The sequence below is a fragment of the Myxine glutinosa genome, chromosome 14 (genome assembly GCF_964187855.1).
Source record: "Myxine glutinosa chromosome 14, kmMyxGlut1.1, whole genome shotgun sequence".
NCBI classification, from domain to species: domain Eukaryota; kingdom Metazoa; phylum Chordata; class Myxini; order Myxiniformes; family Myxinidae; genus Myxine; species Myxine glutinosa.
In genome coordinates this window covers 53,468,864-53,493,380 of record NC_136274.1, presented here as the reverse complement: position 1 = coordinate 53,493,380, position 24,517 = coordinate 53,468,864, and the positions used below count along the sequence as shown (strand labels likewise).

The window sequence follows — 24,517 nt, the reverse complement described above, 5'->3', positions numbered from 1 at the left end:
CGTTTACATATATATCTATATTCACACACATATACAAGTATATATTGAAATACAAACACATAGGTAGCTGAAGATCTAATGCTTTTGAGTTAATGCTTTATATTTTAATGTCAGAAGTGATTGAGGAAAACACAGGAGTGGCTTGAAGTTTAATGATTGTTTCAGTTAACAGTCCAATCAGGTTGGTCCCAACTCTCCTCCAACCTCCCAGGGCTTTACCGGTCCCTTCCTATCAGGAAGTTCAGGCCATTTGTCTCTGAGAATGCCTTTTCCTTCCTGAGTGTTTTTTATATTCTTCGTGCATGAGCCACTGTGGCCTTGACGTATGCAACACGCACCACAGGGTGGGAGTTTAGGTCCACGTAATCGCATGTTGTTTTAATTCCACGGTTATTTATTTATATGAAATTTCCATATCACAATTGATTAGAAATACATTTGTTGGGGGAAATGTTTTTTTTTTTTCTTGGTGGGACTAGCAAACATTGTTGGAGCTCAGTGAGAGAGGAAACCGCACGCCTCGGTCAATCAAAGAATTTCAACCAAGATCACCAATAGATAGATACGTGGCACTGACTCTTGCCATGTTGCTTTTTGTCTGCTTTCTAAAAAAGCATTATCTAAGGAAATGGAGGCCTTGCCATGGATGGCTATAGCTTCTCATATTTTGAAAAAATATTTTAAGCTATCGTCCCCTTCTTAAGGCCTCTGCTTGTAAAGTCCAGATATGATGGAATCACACCACACTTCTTTTATTGATGCGCATGATCCTACATTTGGTGTCAGATCTTTCCCAACATCAATGACAATTCCTTCACTTCTTGTCTCCACTCTAGAGAAACAGCAGCTTTGGTGGTTTTGACCTGAGGAGTCGATTAGGCAGCACTTCGCCGAGTGGAGGAAGGGACCAAGATGAGGTTTGTAAATGTCTGGAACATAGATTTGTTAGAATAGAAGATTAAGAGATGTTGGAAGATTTTTTTTTTAAATCCTCCGCTCAATCTCACATCTCTCAACTTCGCTGCATCCACCAGCTACCAGACAAGCGATGTTATGTAATGGAGAGACAATAGTACCTTTTCAATTGCAAACAGAGACCCTGAACACGGATGCTTGTAAATTATTTAATTTCAACTTCTCTGATATATATATGTATATTATACCTCAAAGCCATTCAAAAAAACGCTAGTATGTGTCAAGTTTTTTCCCACATGTGTTGCATGACTGATGTATATTGCTGGTACTTTATTTACCTTTTTTTAATGAGGTGTACAAAATCTACAGGGTGGCAGGACCAGTGTACAGACCAAGCTTATCTATTGTACCAAAAAGGAGGTTTAAAATTTTTAAAATATATAATAGAGAGGTCAGAGCAAGATAAACAATGGAGAATACTTTACATATGAATAGATACATCATACATCGGAGGATAAACCTGAATGGGAAGCGAGCAATGTACAAACAAGCTATTAGACCATGGGCCGAACAGGCAAAATACAATATGTCTATTTTTTTTTACTTTTGTGACCCACCTCTGGTATCTCGCTGAAATTTTGCATGTATTTAGTTTATAAATTACTTTTAAAGAAATCATAACTCGTCAGTGCAAAAAGTTACACATGAATTAGTTGTGCTAATTAGCAACAACGATTGCACCATCTTGTGCCCGTTATTATCTAGCTGTGTATAACTGAATTGGAATTCTAAATATAAAGTATGTAGTCTATGTAGAGGTGGGGAAACTGTCCAGAAGTGTGGGTGATCGAGGTCCTGCACACACACACACACACACACACACACACACCAGAGACAGAGACACACACAGAGACACACATAGACACACAGAGAGAACACACAGACATAGACACACATAGACACAAAGAGAGACACACATAGACACACAAAGAGACACACATAGACAAACAGAGAGACCACAGAGACACACATAGACACACAGAGAGACACACATACACAGAGACACACACAGACATAGACACACATAGACATAGACACACATAGAAACAGACACACCTATACATACATAGACATACATACACATGCACACATACACACATATACACATATACACATCGTATATACACATATACACATATACACATACACACATACACACAAACACACATAAATAGACATATACACATACACACATACATATACACATATACACATCGTATATACACATATACACATATACACATACACACATACACACAAACACACATAAATAGACATATACACATACACACATACATATACACATATACACATCGTATATACACATATACACATATACACATACACACATACACACAAACACACATAAATAGACATATACACATACACACATACATATACACATATACACAAACTTACATACACACATACACACATACACACATACATACACACAAATACACATACACACATACACACATACACACATACACACATACATATACACTTATACACAAACACACATAAAACAACAAAACAACAGGCATTTTAAGGCCATTTTCCCTGCAAGAGCGGGGGTTAGCCTTGCGGGCCCCATGACAATCATGGTTCCCTTTTTGAGGCAATGTTTTTATGGCCGGATGCCCTTCCTGACGCCAACCCTTTGAGTCGCCTCTTACGACACGCAGGGATACGGTGTACCTATTCTAAACCGGGGTACACACCGGTAAATATAAGTATTAATACGAGTTGTTATTTCTTCTTCACTAATACTTGTATCTCTGCTTTTCATACGTTTGCGTTGAGTCTCCTCATCGATATCAAAACCGAATGATAAAATCTTAACTCCATTACCACACAATTGTTTAATAATTTGTCTCATTCCTTCAGGATTAGTTTCTAAAATCCCAAGACCGTTAGATTTTACTTTATTTAACTCACTCTTACAATGTGAATATTTTGTAGAACCAAGAGAGACCTCCTCAAATATTTGACCTTCGTTCCTCAATCGCATATGTTCCTCCATTGAAATGTTGTAATAATCTTTCCCTTCTACTTCTCCTGGTCGCATTGCTCTGGTTGTAGTACTCACAAAACGAATCATAGGGTGTTTTAAAAAAAAACTTTCAATCTTTTCATTTTTACTATTCAAGAGTTTAGATTTATGAAAGTTCTTTCCTGAAGCAGATCTACCCACAAGATTAATAATAGTTGTCATTTATGTGTGTAAAATATCAGTTAGTATCTCATCTTGTTTCACAACAATATATTAATATTTTTCAATCGTGTGTTTCATATAATTTTCAAATTCTTTTTTACTCCATAACGTAGAGCAATTATCTCTCCAAAAATTATTTACATCTATTGAATTTTTTTTTTTTTTTTTGTATACTGAATCGAGGCTCGTGAAAGAGCTAACATTTATTTCACAAACAAATCAACCAGACAAACAAAATATACAAAAAGAGGGAGCGGAAGACAAGATGGGGAGAGAAGGGGAAGCACACAACCACAACATTTGAGAGCAGGGAGAAGTATGGGAGGGAGAGGGCTTGGGGGCAGGAGGCGTGGGAAGGGGGGTGGGGGGGGGGGGGGGGGGTGGGAGAAGTATAAAACACAAGGGGACCGAAATTAGCGGGGGTAGAAAAGATCAAGGTTTTGGATGGGGGAGGATAAGAGATGGTGGTGAACAGCTGTTTTAAAGACCTGGAGGGTGGAGTGGGATTGAAGAGAGTGAAGGAGTTTGTTCCAGAGGCGGGAGAAAAGAGGAATGAAGGAGTGAAGGTTAATCTTAAAGTGAAGTTTATTTAACTTAAATAAAATAAAAGCATTAGCATTGTTTCTTATTGAGCGTCGAGGGAGTTGAAAATATGACTGACAAAGATAAATACAATTACAAGAAGAATGTCTCCCTCTTGTATAGTAGCTATCCATTACTGTTTGGTTTATCTCATTAACACAATCATCAAAGATAACGAGGTTCTTTTTTGATTTATCTAAATCTTGAGGTGAAGGTATATCATCTGTATTATCACTGAGAATGCAAGTTATGGGTTTTGGTTTCGGTTTTGATTTCTGTGTATCACAAAATAATTGTATTATAACTTCAATATTATAATCATTTAGTTTGTTTTGAAATTTAAATAAACCGATAATGGCTTCCTTTTTAAGACCCGCATTAAAACCCTGTGAGAGTAGTTGATACTCGGGTTGAAAACTTGATTTCGTAAAAATTATTAAATTATCATAATCTAAAAAGTTGGGGGTAAGGAGCATCTTTAAAAGCAAACAGGTTTTTCCGCATCCGCTTGAACCAACTATTAGACATCTCAATGAATTTGGAATGTTTTTATGGTTATTAAATTTTATCTTATTTTCCCAAATGGGTAAAAAATCATTCATTTATATATTTTGAAAAAAGGAGATCTAACTTTTTTGGAGCTTTTTTAGAAACTCTATATTTTTTCCTGAGTTCAGGTTTAATTTCAAAATAATTCATTATTTTATTTATATAGTATCTTGTATTAACATTTCCATTAAAATTATTTTGAATAATAAATATTATTAAACCCTTATACATCTATCTATAATTCCAGCAATCTCTGTGTGTGTGTGTGTGTGTGTGTCTGTGTGTCTGTGTGTGTGTTTGTTTGTTTGTCTGTGACCGCTGTTTCTCGACAACCACGGGTCCGATATACTTTAAACTTGCCAGGTATATTGCTGGGGACCCGAGGATGTGCCTTTTCAAGGTTTCATATTAATCGGACAAGTAGTTACCGAGCTATGTCCAAAAAACGATTCAACCAATCAGAGAGCAGCGAGCTATCACGTGTGCTGAATGTGCCGAACAGACTCTGCCTCGGACGGCACATTTGAGAGCGTATTCATTTATTTCACGTTGGCAAACTATGTTGGCGTTAAACTATGTTTTAAAACTAATTAAAACTAATTTGCGATTCTTTCGCTTTCCTGCGCGTTTGTGCACGCTATGGCGATTTCTTTACCAAACTCCGCAAGCCGTTCGCTTTGGACCAAACCATTTCATGTAAATAGAGGGGGGGGGGATATAATTTTAGATATAGATATAGTACGGGCATGCCCTAGTTTCCTCAATACAAATAGTCTCTTCCCTTGTAAGAAATGGTGTATTATCATCATAATGCTTAACATTTACCTCTCTTATTAATCGTGTAAAGTAATTCATTTTTGGTTCTAATTTAAAAGAGTTATATGTATTTTTATATTTTTTATTATCATTAATTAAAATTAAATCACAGAAAATACATTGTTTATATGAACCCTCATTATTAAGCCCTATTCTATCACAACGGCGGACAGATTTCTAAATTATCATATGGAGAGTCTGGAAATTCTAAATCTCCTTCAGAATTTATCATATTTAAACAGTAAATTTTTACTTAAACTAAACGCAAGTTTATTAGTTAATACTGTTCTGTCTGTAATAAAAAATATCCTCAAGAAAGGCTTCGAAATACATCTTAAAACAAATCTACATTTATCAAATTTTATCACAACTAAAAACTCTGATGGCGCATTCAAAGGACATATTAAAAGAAGAGTCTTTAACTTCAAACCTCCCGAACCAAAGTCTATAGTTGATGCTGTAGAAATAGTCAAACCTGCTGTTCAAACGTTGATTGAAAAAACACTAAAATAAATGAAACCACTTAAATTTTATATGGGAGTAAAATTAGAAATGTCAAAATATGGAGGAGTTATAGATACACCATACATGAGAACTGAGCCATACTTTATATCATCATATCAAGATTTTAAAACAACGGGAGTCTATGATGAACTTATTAAACAAGAACAAGATGTGGATAATTCAATCGTAGGAAGTGGATTCAATATAGGAAAAATTATTTTCATTGACATTCATATTCTTAAATCAGATCCTCTAAAAGCTTCTTCTTACATTGATTTACCTAGTGTTATCAAAAATAGAAAAGCAGTTATCAATATCAAAAATAAAGACAATAAATGTTTTCTCTGGTCTATTCTAACACATCTACATCCACAAGATAGTACACAAACACACATACACACATAAATATACACATATACAAATACACACATACATATACACAAACACACATACACACTTTAATATACACAAACACACATACACACATAAATATACACATATACACATACACAAACACACATAAATATACACATACACAAACACACATACACACATAAATATACACATATACACAAACACACAAACACACATACACACATACACATACATATACACAAACACACATACACACATAAATATACACATATACACATAGGCCTACACACATACATAGACACATAGACACATATACAAAAACACACATACACACATACATATACACATATACACAAACACACATACACACATACATATACACAAACACACATACACACATAAATATACACATATACACATACACACATACATGGACACATATACACAAACACACATACACACATACATATACACATATACACATACACACATACATCGACACATATTGTTACGTGTTCCTCACCGACCTCCTGGTCTCGGTATACCTCCGAACCCCGAGAGGAGCCACAGCAGAAAAATATGTTATTCCGTGTCAAAATCAATATTGAAACCACACCAATGGTTATCCACAAACAAAGAATATATTAAAAAGCACACAGGAATAACAATACAACAATGATAGCAATCAACCATACAATCAATATATCTTAAGATGGTACCCTCTTCTCAAGTAACATAACTCACGGCACTCCCAGTGAATGGAACAGAACACTCCTCAATGTCTCTATAACTCAGAGGGGATCCCGGCGAAGAGGCGATGAGGTGAAGAGACGATGAGGCGAGTAAGGAGGTGTAGGCAAGGCGTGGACTGTCACGTGGTCCGAACCACCAGCACACTGGCGGTGGAAAGGGAAATCCCAAAGACGCGATCCAGACGTGCACATTCACCGTTCAATCAGCGAACCGTAGTGTAATTTTCAGACGCCGCTTTAGTGCACTCCCATCCCCGGCAGACCACCGGAGCGTGAGACAAGCTGACGCGGCAGAAACCTTTTTCAGTGAACGACGCGCGAGGTTCAAAATGATGGACGGCTCTTACTCGAGCCGAAGCCTCTAGGCGAGGATTCTCCGGAACCTCAACACCTATACCTGACTACGCAGGTTCTTCAATACTCCAGCGATAACACCAATCGCACAAGATTCCTGTCAAGGAGACTCAAAGTTCACTCGCGACGTTCACTCGACCACGCTCGCTACAGAGCGTCAAGACACGCGTCTTTCCACTTTTTCCTCACGCCTTCTTCTTCCTCTCTCCCGTCGTCTTCCGGTGCTCGATCCTGTTTCCTGTCTCGTTTTTCCATGAGTGCTTTTAACCTTTTAACCACAATATCCATTTCCCTTAAACAACAATAACCATAATTGCCGTTTCCTTCAAACCCCAAAAATAATAATAATACATAACCAGAAATGTTTCAAGTGGATGGAAATCACAACCACGGAAGTGCCGAATCCGTAACACTTCCCCCGCTCAAGAATGAAAGTTTGAACACAGCGAAAACTTTCTTTGCAGGCAAACTCTGTAAACAAACAAAGTAAACTCACAACCCAAATCATCAATTCCCGTGAGCAACAATTATCAACATCTCAAAAATAAAGCAACAAAATTTCACACAACCCACAGAGATTTCCAAAGTTAATTCACTCTGGACAAAGCATCAGCAACGACATTGTCCCTGCCCTTTACATGTTCAATTTCCAAGTTGAACCCCTGCAAAGCCAAACTCCATCTCATCAACCTCTGATTTTTATTTTTCATTTTTTGAATGAAGGTTAAGGGGTAGTAATCAAAATCCAGAGTCGAGCAAATCTACAGCACTTTTCCCGGGAGGCCGAGCTGAAAGCCAGGTTCCATGGTGGTTGGGGTGGTGAGGCCTGGAGGTATTCACTACATGGACGCCTTTAGGAACGTGGAGTTCACGGTTAGTCCGTGCAGGAAAGTTCACCACATGGACGCCTTGAGAAACGTGGCGTTCACGGTTAATCCATGTAGGAATTTTGCTCGGCTGCTCCGCAGCATTCAGTGCTTCAACTCTTTCTAACTTTCGTAATAATCACGGGTGGACCGCTTGTCACTGTAGTCACGGGAATAGCGGTCTCCTTCTCAGCCACAACCCTGATAAATCATTCCTTCGGGAGCTGCCGTAACTCTGGGAGCCTCCGTAGTAATATCGACCGGCCACTAGCCCACCACCAAAACTACTGCCACGTTTTCCTCTTCTGTAGCCCCCTCGACGCCTACGGCCTGCCTTTGCTACGGCTATGGTCCGACCCTCGAAATCCTTACCATTCCAATCCTTCTCTGCCTCTTTGGCGTCCTTTGTGTTTTCAAACGTGACAAAGCCAAACCCTCTTGACTTTTGCGTTTCCCTGTCTTTTACCAGCCGCACTTCCAAAAGCGGTCCATATTTGCTGTAGACAGAGGTCAGAACTTCTTCCTTTGTTTTGAAGTTCAGTCCACCTACAAATAGCTTGCCAAATTTGCTGCCATCCCTGACTGGTGTGGTGTTATTTTCCCTACTCGGCTTTTTAACAACCATCCGGTTACCAGAAACTTGACCACCGGCCAAATCATTACCGATAACAAAAGATACTCCCTCTACAGGATGAGTGGCTTGTAAACCTACGGTGACCGGTCCTGACACCAAATCAGACTCCAAATGGATGACATGAAGTGGAGCTCTAACACAGCCACGAATCCCCTGTAAACGAACACTATCACCAGTTGCCGTCTCCTCTGACAATGGCAAAATGCCTTCAAGCATTAAAGATTGATGTGCTCCTGTGTCCCTCAATACCCTAACCGGTTTCTGGTTAGTCGAGTCTCCATCCAATGACACAAACCCCTCTGAAATAAATGGTTGGTAACCCTGTTGAGGGCGATTTCTCACATTTGCCATTGCATTCGGAGTTGTACTAGTCTGACTCCGCTCCTGATTTTGCCTTCCCATAGCATAACATCGGGACATCAAGTGTCCAGGTTTATTGCAAAAAGCGCAAGTAGGCCCGGAGGAGAGACTCGTGGTTTGTCTCGAGCCCCCCGGAGGATACGTCTGCCTTGGAACTGTTGTCTTCTGATTTCTAGAAGTTGTGGTATCAGAGTTGTCCTCATAGTCATCTCGAGGCCGCCCCCATGAATTTTCGTTCTCCGCACCGGATGTACCATAGCTCCCCTGTTTAAGTCTAGGTGAGAAGTTAGGTTTGTGGAACCCCGTCCTGTGTGTTAAGGCATAGTCATCTGCCATGGTTTCTGCCTCATACAACTTTGGTACTTTCCTTTCCTCCAGATGTACATTAATGTCCTCGTGGACACACTGTTGGAATTCCTCCACCAGCATCAATTGTCGCAATAGTTTGAAGTCTTTCCCAACCCCTTTTGAAGCACACCACCTATCAAACATGGTTTCTTTCATTCTGGCAAACTCCACATGGGTCTCACTCCCCCTCTTCCTGGCATTCTGGAATTTTTGCCGGTAAGCTTCAGGGACCAATTCATAGGCTTTGAGAATGGTTTTCTTCACTATCTCATAATCTGCACATTGGTCAATCGGTAAAGCCGAATAAATATCTTGAGCTTTACCCGCCAGAACACTTTGCACTAACATGGTCCAGGACTCCTCAGGCCATTTTAGCAGTTGAGCCACTTTCTCAAAGTGTGAAAAAAAAATTGGCTACCTCCTTTTCATTGAAGGGTGGAACCAGCCTCACATGTCTGCCAACATCCCAGGTTTTCTGACTAGGTGTCGAACCAGTCGTCATGGATGGTACCTCTCCCCGTTCTTTCATTAAATCCAGCTCCTTGAGTTTAATTTCCTGCTGAAGCGCCATTTCACAGTCCTTTAACTCCCTTTCGGCTTTTCTCTCCTCTGCTTCGAGTTCCCTTGCAGCTCTCCTTTCATCTGCTTTTTTCTCTTCTCTTCTTTCTTCGAGTTCCCTTGCAGCTCTCCTTTCCTCTGCTTGTTCCTTTTCTCTTCTTTCTTCGAGTTCTCGTTCCTGTGCGGCTCTTCTTTCCTCGAGTTCTCTTTCAACTCTCCTTTCCTCTGCTTTTCTTTCCTTGAGTTCTCTTGCAGCTCTCCTTTCCTCTGCTTTTAACCTTTCCTGGCTCTGCAATTGAATCTCCAGTTTCCGGAGCTCCACATTTTCTTGTTCCTCCGGTAACCAATCCAAGGCTACCTCTGTCCATGTTCCTAATCCCACCAGAGATTGTAGCACCACTGTCTGCATCTCTGCGTTCTTCATATTAGTTCAGACCTCCAAGCTAAAATGTTTGGCCAATATCAAGAGTTCTGATTTTAATAACGCTCGGAACTGTGCCTCACTAGGGGTCGCTGCAAACCTCTCTGCGTCAAACTCCATGGTGACTATCAGTTAATAGTGTGGTATGAAGTGTAATCCCGTGCGATTTGCGTGATAAAATTGATTTTTTTGCATTGTTGGATTAATTCGAGGTCAAAATATTGAAAAATAATGGGGTTCAAATTTTCCGACCCCCGGACCCCCTTTTATGGGGTGTTTTGTTTCAGTGACCCCCGGGACTGACCATGCGACTTTCTCCCCTAACAACTGAGAGATTTTATCGATCTCGGGGTCGTTAGAGAGGTTTTCGATGACGCTAAATCCATTTATGATACTTTCGAAGCGACCGGAAGTGGCGATCCCAGATTTCCGTTCACCAAAGATGCTAAGGTCAAGGTCATTTCAATTGTAGCAATAAACTTAGGCATGTAATACCTCTTTTTTATGGTTTTCAGGCACAGGAAGACGTTTGGTGCAGTTATTTTTGCGATCTAGATGCCCTGTCGCGAGATAAGGACAAAAAAATATTGGTAAAATGCTCAAGGCTTTTTTTTTTTTTTTTTTTCAGAAAGAAGGCTGACAGAGACTAGTACAAAACCATCTAGAGGTCATGTCTGAGAAGAACAGCGTGTGCATCATCTGCAATGAGGGAGCTACATTAAAGAAGAGACTGATAAACAATCCTGATATGATTGGCGAACTTATTTATTGTGCTAACGAGCGACTGTCTTTGGGTCAGGGTGATATTAAGCGACTTACAGATCGGTTAGCTAGCTTAGGTGAATCTGAACGGAAATCAGTATGGTATCATAGCGAATGTCGAAAACCCATCGTCAACACAAGCATGATTGAACGGCTAAGGGTTAAACGAGTCCGGTTTGATTCTCCTGCATGCCCTGCGCGTGGGCCTGGACGACCTTCCAGTGTGGCTGACTCTACCCGACCTAAAAGAACAAAAACCATCCCGAAGGAAAAGGTGTGTCTGTTCTCGTCATGTAGCTTTTGTTCTAATAACATATCAGAACCTCTCCATCGCGTTTATGCTGACAAGATGGGTGAAAACTTCCTCGAGATAAAGCTCAAGACTCAGGATGACCGCATCAGAACTTGCGTGTCCGAGTTAGAAGACGCTGGGGATGCCTCTGCTCTTGAAAAATACTATCATAGGAAATGTTTACGATACGCGCAGCGCACTTTAACGCGAAAAGATCGTAGTAATACCCAGCTTATTGGCTCTCTATGTGATGAACAGTTGCTTCTCTCCGTCCAAAATACTCTTACTGCGGACGATCTTACTCTGAACATGGCTGAAGTGAATGGTGCATATTTGTCCATTTTGAAGAGGTATAATGTAGAGATCAATCAGACAACCAACTACCGCAAGCATTTGAAAAAGCTCATTACTGAACGGCTTCCGAATATCCAGTTCGTCCAATCACTACGCAAAAATGAGCCCGACAACCTCGTTCTTTCACTGGCGGTTAGGAAGGCCATGCAACTGAGGTCTGCACAGCTGGATAACGACGACACAGTTGGCAACTTGAAGAACATGGCAAACATTCTAAGGGAAGAGATAATGCAGCATCGAAGCTGGTCGTTCAGGGGAATGTTTGAAGACTTTGAGAATCCTCCACTTCTCCAGTTCTTCCTCACTCATCTCCTATTTGGCCGTCATGTTCTCAAAGTTTCTGAAATGCGCAATGCACAAGTGGACAAAACTGTTGATGTTGCTTGCCAGCTTCTCGTCCAGAATACTCGAACCGATCGCCAGGTAAAGCATCAGCCAAAACAAAACGAAATCTTTCAGCAAACTGCCCAGACGCCCCTCTCAATAGGCTTGCCGCTCACCTCAACTCTGTGTTTGCCTCTAAATCTTGTGTCCCAAACCCATCCCTCTCTGTACCCACCGTACCCAGTCGTACCCAGCTGCTCCTGGACTCTGTGTCCTTTCCTCCTGACAAGGTGGAAAAGTTTCTGTCAACCCTCGACTCTGATTCTGCAACTGGTCCTGACGGCATCAGCCCACGGGTCCTAAAATCATGTTCTTCCGCTCTTTCACTCCCTCTTTCTGTTCTCTTCACCCTCTCTTTTGCTCAAGGTCATCTGCCATCTGCTTGGAAATCAGCCAACATCACCGCTTTGCACAAAAAAGGTGCAAAAACAGATCCCAGCAACTACAGACCAATCAGCCTTCTCCCAATTATCAGCAAAGTCATGGAATCCATCATTGCTTCAGATATTAAATCTTTCCTCTTCTCCAATGGCTTGATCTCTGATCATCAATTTGGTTTCAGACCTGGTCACTCTACTCTGGACATGCTGCTTCTGCTTTCTCAACAATGGATGGAGGTCCTCAACGCCAAACAGGAAATTAGAGTTGTCTCCCTTGACATTTCACGTGCCTTCGATACGGTCTGGCACCCTGCTCTGCTCACCAAACTCTCCTCCTTTGGTATCCATGGAAATCTCCATGCAGGGCTGGCGGACTTCCTCTCTGGTCGTAGTCAACGTGTGGCCCTGAATGGGTTTCTCTCATCTCCTCTTCCTGTTCAGGCTGGAGTTCCCCAAGGTAGTGTTCTGGGCCCTGTGCTTTTTCTGGTCTTCATCAATGATCTCTCTGACTCTCTTGAAAATCCTCTCTATCTCTTTGCTGACGACTCTACTCTCTGTCGCTCCATTCCTCATCCCTCAGATCGGCAGTCTGCAGCCTCCTCACTCTCTGCAGACCTGGACAAAATCACAGACTGGTCAAACAAGTGGAACATGTCTTTCAATCCTGACAAATGTCACACTCTTACAATGTCTCTCCGAAAGGACCGACTGGACAACCCTCCCATCTACTTTCTCAACAATCCTCTCCAAGAAGTTCTGTCGCTCAAGCTTTTGGGTCTCACTATCTGCCATGATCTTTCTTGGGAAAACCACATTTCCAAGCTGGCCTCCAAAGCCAGTCGCCGACTGGGCATCCTCCGTCGTGCGAAGTCCTTCCTTGGCACACCTGAGCTCCTCACCACATACAAGGCTTTCATCCGCAGCTCAATGGAATACTGTTCCCCCCTCTGGGCTGGTGCTCCTGCCTCACACCTTGCTCGGCTTCACGCTGTTGAGGCCAAAGCTTTCAGAATCATTGGAATCTCCTGCGATGTAGTCAACACCGAAGGCCTTTCACTCACTCACCGCAGGCAGGTTGGTGGTCTTTCTGTCTTCTACCGACTCCTCTCCGGCCTTGCTCCCCCAGCTCTCTCTGTGCTCTGTCCCCCCAATATTCCTTCAGGTCGCACAAGATCTGCCTGCAACCCTCTTATGGTTAAACTGCCAAAGTCTAGGCTCTCTGCTCACCTTCACTCTTTCATTCCCCTTTTCTCCCGCCTCTGGAACAAACTCCCCCACTCCCTTCAATCCCACTCCTCCCTCCAGGTCTTTAAAACAGCTGTTCACCACCATCTCTTATCTTCCCCCATCGAAAACCTTGATCTTTTCTACCCCCGGTAATTCACCCCAGAGTCCTTGCAGTGTTCATATGTTTTATTCCTCTCCCACCTCCCCCCAAGTCCTCCCGATGTCCCTGCTCTCAAATGTTGTGTTTGTGTCCTTCCCCCTCTTCCCCCTCTCTTTTGTGTCCTTCCCCCTCTCTCCCCATCTTGTCTGCCGCTCCCCTTGTTTTTTGTGTTTTGTGTGTCGGTTTGTCTTTTTGTGTGATTAATGTTAGCTCTTTCACGAGCCTCGATCTTGTATACAAAAAAAAGAAAAAAGAAAAAAAATGAGTTCGTGACAAAAACCTCATCAATAACCTATCAGAAGTTTACATTGGGAGCGACTACCAGAGGCTCCTTGATCTCGAAAAGCGCATAGAGCAAGGCGTTCTTCAGCGAATGAAGGAGGCTGGTGGATTTTGTCTGCCTGATTTCATCAAGAAGGGATTGAACATCTGGTTCGCTGTTGATAACATCGACCTCTTAGAAGACACACCGACTGGACAGAACACATTCCATGGCACAGTGATCGTGATCAACCAGCGAGCAGAAGATGGCGAGCCCATCAACCAACCACTTGTCATCCCAGAGAAACTTCTCGCACTGGCACCACTCGCGTTCGAAGTCAAGTACCTGCAAGAGCCAATCATTAAACCTAAACCAATTCGATTTTAGGTCTACCATCTAGAAAAGCAGAGGAGTAAGATTTCCAAAGACTTCACTCACACCTGGGCGCTTGCCAACTACTACGGTACTGATGACAGAGGTGGTGAAAAGCTAAATGACCAACGTGTGGAGAATATAGAGCAGCAAGAGACTGAAGAACTGCAAGGTCAGACCGCAGGTCAAAACCCCAGATATTCCGACGATCCTATTCTTTCAGTGACAAAACGAATCCTTAAAGGTAAGGAGTTAGCAAAGGAAGAAGTTATGCCAACATGGGGTGCTACTAAATCTCTTCTGTTATCACGCTCCTGTCAGAGTCTGAGCCCGACTAACACAGAAGTGATCGCTCCGCTATTCAAGACTTCTCCAACGGATTACTCGACCCTCTATACTGTTCTGATGTTGGCTCAGGGCATATCTGCTTTTGTGGTTGGTCCTGAGAGAAGAACCCTCATAACGCTCGATCTTGATCTTTAAAGCCGCGCCCTCAAGATTCAGCAGTCAGTGAATAACACCAACTGGATTCTCCGAGCGGGCGTTCTGCATATTGCGTTTGCTGCCCTGCACGCTCTTGGAAAAACAATCGAGCATTTTACCAATATTTTTTTGTCCTTATCTCGCGACAGGGCATCTAGATCGCAAAAATAACTGCACCAAACGTCTTCCTGTGCCTGAAAACCATAAAAAAGAGGTATTACATGCCTAAGTTTATTGCTACAATTGAAATGACCTTGACCTTAGCATCTTTGGTGAACGGAAATCTGGGATCGCCACTTCCGGTCGCTTCGAAAGTATCATCAATGGATTTAGCGTCATCGAAAACCTCTCTAACGACTCCGAGATTGATAAAATCTCTCAGTTGTTAGGGGAGAAAGTCGCATGGTCAGTCCCGGAGGTCACTGGAAACAAAACACCCCTTAAAAGGGGGTCCAGGGGTCGGAAAATTTGAACCCCATTATTTTTGAATAAATTGACCTAAAATCAATCCAACAAAGCAAAAAAATCAATTTTAGCACGCAAATCGCACAGGAGCTGTTTTTCATGACACCTCATACCACACTATATATAACACCTGTTAATCTTCACACAAGAAAAAAAATTTAAACACAAATATATATATATTTTTGGAACAATTTGGGAATGTTGGAAAAAGTTCCAAATTTGGGAATTCTGGGAATGCTAGGGAATTCTATCCCGGACGATATTTAAGGAATTTTATATCCCGGACGAAGACCCAATTTCGAGCCCACGAGTCAATTGGACGAGCCCCCAATTTCTGTTACGTGTTCCTCCCCGACCTCCTTGTCTCGGTATACCTCCGAACCCCGAGAGGAGCCACGGCAGAAAAATATGTTATTCCGTGTCAAAATCAATATTGAAACCACACCAATGGTTATCCACAAACAAAGAATATATTAAAAAGCACACAGGAATAACAATACAACACTGATAGCAATCAACCATACAATCAATATATCTTAAGATGGTACCCTCTTCTCAAGTAACATAACTCACGGCACTCCCAGTGAATGGAACAGAACACTCCTCAATGTCTCTATAACTCAGAGGGGATCCCGGCGAAGAGGCGATGAGGCGATGAGGCAATGAGGCGAGTAAGGAGGTGTAGGCAAGGCGTGGACCGTCACGTGGTCCAAACCACCAGCACACTGGCGGTGGAAAGGGAAATCCCAAAGACGCGATCCAGACGTGTACATTCACCGTTCAATCAGCGAACCATAGTGTAATTTTCAGACGCCGCTTTAGTGCACACCCAGCCCCGGCAGACCACCGGAGCATGAGACAAGCTGACACGGCAGAAACTTTTTTCAGTGAACGACGCGCGAGGTTCAAAATGGCGGACGGCTCTTACTCGAGCCGAAGCCTCGAGGCGAGGATTCTCCGGAACCTCAACGCCTATACCCTGACTACGTAGGTTCTTCAATACTCCAGCGATAACACCAATCGCACGAGATTCCTGTCAAGGATACTCAAAGTTCACTCGCGACGTTCACTCGACCACGCTCGCCACAGAGCGTCAAGACACGCGTCTTTCCACTTTTTCCTCACGCCTTCTTCTTCTCTCTCCCGTCGTCTTCCGGTGCTCGATCCTGTTTCCTGTCTCGTTTTTCCATGAGCGCTTTTAACCTTTTAACCACAATAACCATTTCCCTTGAACAACAATAACCATAATCGCCGTTTCCTTCAAACCCCAATAATAATAATAATACATAACCAGAAATGTTTCAAGTGGATGGAAACCACAACCACGGAAGTGCCGAATCCATAACAATACACACAAACACACATACACACATAAATATACATATATACACATACACACATACATTGACTCTTTTTTTTTTCTTTTTTTTTGTATACTGAATCGAGGCTCGTGAAAGAGCTGACATTTACTTCACAAACAAATCAACCAGACAAACAAAATATATAAAAAGATGGAGCGGAAGACAAGAGAAGGGGAAGCACACAAACACTTGAGGGCACACAACATTTAAGAGCAGGGAGATGTGTGGGCGGGAGAGGGCTTGGGGGGAGGGGGGTGGCAGAAGTATCAAACACAAGGACACCAAGGACTTCCAGGACAGAAGTTGGTATTTCAAAAAAGTGGAATTGGGGTGAAATTAGCGGGGATAGAAAAGATCAATGTTTTGGATGGGGGAAGATAAGAGATGGTGGTGAACAGCTGTTTTAAAGACCTCGAGGGTGGAGTGGGATTGAAGAGAGTGAGGGAGTTTGTTCCAGAGGCAGGAGAAAAGAGGAATGAAGGAGTGAAGGTGAGCAGAGAGTCTTGATTTTGGCAGTTTAACCATAAGAGGGTTGCAGGCAGATCTTGTGCGACCTGTAGGAATATTTGCTGGACAGAGCCCAGAGAGAGCTGGGGGGGCAAGGCCAGAGAGGAGTCGGTAGAAGACGGAAAGACCACCAACCTGCCTGCGGTGAGTGAGTGAGAGGCCCTTGGAGTTAGCTTCATCGTGGGAGATTCCAATGATTCTGAATGCTTTGGTTTCAACAGCGTGAAGACGAGCTAGGTGTGAGGCAGGTGCACCAGCCCAGAGGGGAGAGCAGTATTCCATTGAGCTGCGGATGAAAGCCTTGTATGTGGTGAGGAGCTCAGGTGTGCCAAGGAAGGACTTCACACGATGGAGGATGCCTAGTCGGCGACTGGCTTTGGAGGCCAGATTTGAAATGTGGTTTTCCCAGGAAAAATCATGGCAGATAGTGAGACCCAAAAGCTTGAGTGACAGAACTTCTTGGAGAGGATTATTCAGAAAGTGGATGGGAGGGTTGTCCAGTCGGTCTTTTCGGAGAGACATCGTAAGAGTGTGAGATTTGTCAGGATTGAAAGACATGTTCCACTTGTATGCCCAGTCTGTGATTTTGTCCAGGTCTGCAGAGAGTGAGGAGGCTGCAGACTGCCGATCTGAGGGATGAAGAATGGAGCGACAGAGAGTAGAGTCATCAGCAAAGAGATAGAGAGGATTTTCAAGAGAGTCAGAGAGATCATTGATGAAGACCAGAAAAAGCACAGGGCCCAGAACACTGCCTTGGGGAACTCCAGCCTGAACAGGAGGAGGAGATGAGAGAAACCCATTCAGGGCCACACGTTGACTACGACTAGAGAGGAAGTCCGCCAGCCATGCGTGGAGATTTCCATGGATACCAAAAGAGGAGAGTTTGGTGAGCAGAGCGGGGTGCCAGACCGTATCGAAGGCACGTGATATGTCAAGGAAGACAGCTCTAGTTTCCTGTTTGGCATTGAGGACCTCCATCCATTGTTGAGAAAGCAGAAGCAGCATGTCCAGAGTAGAGTGACCAGGTCTGAAACCAAATTGACGATCAGAGATCAAGCCATTGGAGAAGAGGAAAGATTTCATATCTGAAGCAATGATGGATTCCATGACTTTGCTGATAATTGGGAGAAGGCTGATTGGTCTGTAGTTGCTGGGATCTGTTTTTCCACCTTTTTGTGCAAAGCGGTGATGTTGGCAGATTTCCCAGCAGATGGCAGATGACCTTGAGCAAAAGAGAGGGTGAAGAGAACAGAGAGAGGGAGTGAAAGAGCGGAAGAACAGGATTTTAGGACCCGTGGGTACAAACACACAAACACACATAAATATACACATATACACATACACACATACATACACATATACACAAACACACATACACACATACATATACACAAACACACATACCGGTACACACATAAATATACACATATACACATACACACATACCAGTACCAGTTCACTGGTACTGGTATGTGTGTACTGGTTGAGTACCAGTTCACTGGTAATTCCCTGCTTGTCGTTAAAGGCGGCAAAAAGGGTTGGCGTCAGGAAGGGCATCTGGCCGTAAAACATTGCTTCAAAAAGGGGACCGAAAAACAACAACAACCACAGTTCCCGAAAAAGGCCAACCTCCGCTTGCGGGGAAAAATGGCCTCTAAAGGTTTTTTTTTTTTTTCTTTACACATACACACATACATAGACACATATACACAAACACACATACACACATAAATATACACATATACACATACACACATACACACATAAATATACACATATACACATACACACATACACACATACATATACACATATACACATACACAAACACACAAACACACACACTCGTATAAAGTAAGGAAATTATACAATATTTTTTTACCAGAAGATGGCAATACTAATTTTAAAATGAAAGTTTTTTTTTTTTTTTAAATTCTTCATGAACTGAAATTAATTATCAAACTAGTTATCAAAACTCTCATTAAAAAATGATTTAATCCACCTCTGTTAAAAAATGAATCGGGACTTCCTTCCATTTGTATCCACTTAACAGCACAATCTAGAAATTTCTTTACACTATTTTCACTGAATGGAATCACTGCTGTGTGTATTGACGACATGCATGAAGCAAAACCCCGAAGAACTAACATCAGAAGCTTCGCCTTTCGTAGCTGCATCTGACGACATGTAAGTCGCCATGACAGCGGCACCAGTACTGTAGTCTGTATGTGCAGTCTGAAGCGAAGTGCGCGATTGACTGATAGGTGGCCTATTGTACACGTACTGTGAGTGGACCGTATTTATAATACGATCGTCAACATTTTGGGTGTTTTTTCCACATTTTTAAAATATGTGCAATTTTGGTGCATGACAACTTTCAGATATTAATTCTGTAATATTTTTACACAACATTATAAATGCAGGTAGATATGTGAGGTGGGTCACAAAAGTAAACAAAACAGAGGCTTGGCCCACGGACGATATGTAATCGGCATGAGAAGAAAAAAATGGATGATGCTGGGATGGAAGGAATTTGACTGCAGCAGGATGATAAAGCAATGGAATAGCAAGGCATTTGGCAGGGAGGAAATGAAGTGCAATGACGTATTCTTCACGTTCATCAGAACAGCGGAAATAGATGGTGAACCAGGATAAATGTAAATCCACTGATTGGATAAATCCACCGCATCTACAACCAGACATTAATAACAATCGAATTGGCTTGTTCTTGTCACCTACCCAATTCATCCACCTAGTTTTGTCACTCCTCGTCCACAACCTTTTGACATATCATGTTTTACTAGTAAAAAGCCCATGAAAAATTATGGGTTTGAACAGTTTATTTGACGGTGCAGCCTTGTGAGCGTGCCAAAGTACGAAGCCTCGGCCTTGCGTCAGGTGTGCTTATATCTTCTTTATCTATTAGACATCATACAGATGTAAATCAACACTCGTTTTACTTTCCATGTGTTGCACATAATGTGCAGCGAATTGCACCTCCCTACGCCTTGTATTTATTATTATTTTAAAAAACGCTTCTTTACACCGCCCTTGAGGCTCGGTTTGCAAGACACCGTCTACAATTCCAATAGAAGAGACATAATTACTCTTTTATGGAAAATGTTTTTCAAGTTTGTTTTATCCTCAAAAAATAGACCATAGTGAACACACATTGGTGTTAAAAGATTGGCCTTTAAAACCTACCCTCATGAAGGGGGGCAGACATCTGTTCAAACACACAAACACACAAACTGACATTGTGTTTTATATGGTACATAACGTTTATGGGCCCATCTCTCAATGGTGAAGAATCATTAAAAAAAAAAAAATTCTGGTATATTCTGTCTAAAATAGCCCAGTGAATATTTAAAAGGCATTTCTGCACATACAGGAACTATATTATAAACTGGGGAAAACATACCTACTGATAGGAGCGTGAGTTGACGTTATGGAGAAATATGAGTGTGAATGGTTAAGTTATTACTCCACATGTATATTCTGTACCAGAGTGTGTGTGGGCTGTGGGTACTGTTTGTCATGCTTTTTTCAGAAAACATGTGACGTTTAACTGTCATTCTATTACTGGCCGTTAGTTTTGCTTTTAGCAGGTGCAAGTGTGTGTGCTAGCGTACATCCTCGCACATACGGAACTGCCGAGATTGACAAACTAGCGACGCATGACATACCACAGAGGTCTTAAAAATGGCTGATGCCATAACTTACTTAGCTTCCGCATTGCTACTTGCATCATACCATGCCACCGACAGGCCAGGATTATTTAAAAAATAATAAGAAAATTAAGGTGAGCACATAGTTCCATTCACCATGATGTGAAATGAGGCAGAAAATACCAGTGTCGTCTCTGAAGAATGATGGGAAACTAAAGGAAAAGAATGATGTGTATAAAAACCACAACCCCATTTGAGCAACGGAAAATCGAGGAGTACGTTTACTGCTGTGAGAAATGAGGTGGCCGGTGGCATTTCGAGCATACGGCCTTCATAAGAGCATGGGTTTGAAGAAACACTACAGGCTATTGGTTGCAGTATTCACTGAAACAACTAAAATGTTGCAGTGCCCCTTAAATATCAATGGGCAAGAAGAAATTATTTAATGAAAAACAAGAGGCAACCAAATGTAACTTGATTCTGAACCAAATTGCATTTCCAGTGGAGCTTGATTGTATTAGATGAAGGCAAGCTGTGTTGGAGAGTAAACACTTTTTGTAGCTACTGCCATTAAAGCCTCAGTCACACTGGATCGTGCGTTTTCTGGATCGTGCGATTGGTGGCAATTTGGCCGAGGTACGACCAATCGGCAATGTTTGCTATGATCTCCATTTGCGATCGCATACTGCGATTGCTCTTAAGACTGGTGGTAGGTCATCGTACGATTGGTGGTACGCGTGGTCGTGCGATCACCAACGATTGGAGAAGATCGATCGCTATATCAATCGTAGGTAATCGTGCGACTAGTGGTGGCGATCAGCGACCAATCATACGATAAATCGTGGCGACCTGCGACCACTCGCACGATCGATCGCAGCCAGTCGCAGCCAGTCGTGAGATGGGTCGCTCGATCAGATCTAAAGGCTCGCGATCGTGCGTCAGCATCAGTAGTCACCTACCTCTCAAGGAGTACACTTCGTCGAACTTTTCAACTGAAACTATAATTCGCTATACCTCCCAAGAAGGGAACTGTAGCCTGGCAGCTTAGTTCTGCACATTACTTTATTGTGTTAAAGATTTTACTTTGACAAAGAACTTTGTTTGTGTTTACATGTATTGATTTAATTTGTATTTAAAATAATAATTTTTTCCATTGTAATATAAACCAGTCATTTATTACTCAGACCATACACACACAATAAAGACAACTAATTATTACTTTTTCTCCTGACATACCATGAAATAGCATGTTTATTGTACAAGTTCATTGCAAAATAGATATGCAAAAATAGATCATACACATAGCATATAAATATATGATACACATATCTCAAAAAAATATCAAAATTCCAACATTCACACAACAGTTCCTAGATCATGTTATCCTGCCATGGGACACTGCCGACGTTGTTGTAGTAGGGCTTGAGGTAAACGCGCACTGCCTTGGCGAGCTAAAGACTGCGAGCTGCGAGCTAAAGACTGGTGGTACCACCAATCGTAAGGTCGTGCAACCAGTCGGGACAGGTCGTGACTGGTCGCACTGCCGATCGTGAGGTCGTACGACAGGTGGCACCACCAATCGTCAGGTGGCAGGACCAGTAGCACGACCAATCGTGCAACTACTTGACCCGCGATCATGCACGACTGGTGGTGCGTCCATGCGCGACTGGTGGTACGACCATGTAAGACCTGTCTGCGACCTCTTACGATTTGGAATCGCAGGTCAGAAGTTTTGAACATGACCATCGACCTTGCTGCGACTGATTTTGCTCTGGCGATCACCCATGACCTCTGCGACCAGACGCGCGCTCTTTCTATGATTTGCCCATGATTCCATTTTTAGGTCACAGCTAGGTCGTAACCTGGTCGCAGGCCCGGTGTGACTGGGGCCTAAAAAACAACTTTGGTATACCAGCAGCCTCAACAGAGATACAAAAGCAAAGCAATTTCAAAAAAAAAAAAAAAAAAAAAAAAAAAAAATTAATGTGTTGCGAGATAAATGAATTATGACGCAATATCCAGAGTTGCATGCTTTTTCAGTTATCCTAAGGCTAAGCAATCATTTCATCTCAAGCCATCACTCGCCTTTGTACATCCTTGGAATATTTCCAGAAAAAATCCCCTTTCCTGCATTCCCACGCTGGAGCAGATGGTTTCCATGTTCCGTGTGTAAGTTGCTGCTGCTTTGTGAAAGGACCTGAGTTTGAACCCTGGATTGTCCAATATACAAAACCATGGGCTTGACCTCATGAGTTCCCCCAATGTTACATCCCTATATCCCTGTAATTTATTACGGAATTAAAAATTCTGCTTTCCGATTATTCCACAGGGGTGAGTTGTTGCCTCTTTGGGCAGAGAGTGAATTAACATTTACCAGCTGCCAAGCCTCACCCACAATTTCTCAGCACAATATCGATCGTTTTAGGCCACTTTTCAAGATTTGGAAAGCTGATAGCCGAAGTGCAGAGGACATCAAGGGCACCGAAAGGCAGACACGTAAGCGAAGCACAGAGCTCGTGGATCACAGTCAAAGAGAGACACAGACAAAAAAGAGGCGAGGAGATTTTCAACGAACAGTGTAATAACCTGTCCACTTATTCCTCATTGTTTCTGCAATACCAGAGGTGACAATATATATTACCTTGTCTAATTTGCTCAGAATAAACCACGAGTGGGCCAAGTACCTTTGCCTCGTCCTGGCAAGTCTTTCTCTGCATTGAGTCCTTATTACGAGTTAAAGTTGCATCTCAAAAATAACTGATGGTCCAATCAAGGTGGATCATGCATGATGATTGAATTAATTTTGGTGTTTTATTGTTCAATTAATCATTTAATCAGGTTCAATGTCTTTAAAATTTGTCATTTTTGTTTACTTACACAATTATCTTGTTCTGTACAAACAAAAGTACAGGGCCATTGGTGTGTGTGTGTGTGTGTGTGTGTGTGTGTGTGTGTGTGTGTGTGTGTGTGTGTGTGTGTGTGTGTGTGTGTGTGTGTGTGTGTGTGTGTGTGTGTGTGTGTGTGTGTGTGTGTGTGTGTGTGTGTGTGTGTGTGTGGTCCATGTGCATGTGTGTGTATACTAGTGTGGATCAGCTCACTATGCTAGCCTCACCACATGTTGCTGCAGAGGCACAAGCTTGTTTTAACTGAGGATAATGACTGTACACGAGTTGCTGTGTTGTCATGATGTAAACCAATTGTAATACAATTATTTATCTTGCACAAATTTATTTGTAATATTTGTGATATTACATTTTTATAAGCAATTGAAGTTGAAGATTTAAGTTTAAATTTTTTTCTTCAAAACATTTTGAAAAAAAAAACATTTGTCAATAAACTTGAAAAACAAAAACCTTAGGACATACACACGGGACAGCCCTGCAATCTCCATAGACAAACATTGACAGTAGAATGGGCCTTACTGAAGAGCTCAGTGACTTTCAACGTGGCACCGTCACGGGATGCCACCTATCCAACAAGTCAGTTCGTCAAATTTCTGCCCTGCTTGACCCCGGTCAACTGTAAGTG

General features: G+C 42.1%; 1 protein-coding gene across 4 annotated transcripts in view; it reads left to right on the top strand.

Moving 5' to 3' along the window:
• Positions 1-24,517, top strand: part of LOC137439777 (SAM and SH3 domain-containing protein 1) — a 570,774-nt gene that overhangs the window by 477,355 nt on the left and 68,902 nt on the right. For all 4 annotated transcript variants that reach the window (XM_078768572.1, XM_078768570.1, XM_078768571.1 and 1 more), the window contains one exon: positions 837-917. In XM_078768572.1, coding sequence (XP_078624698.1) covers positions 837-917 — 81 coding nt within the window. The remainder of the gene's footprint in view (positions 1-836; positions 918-24,517) is intronic.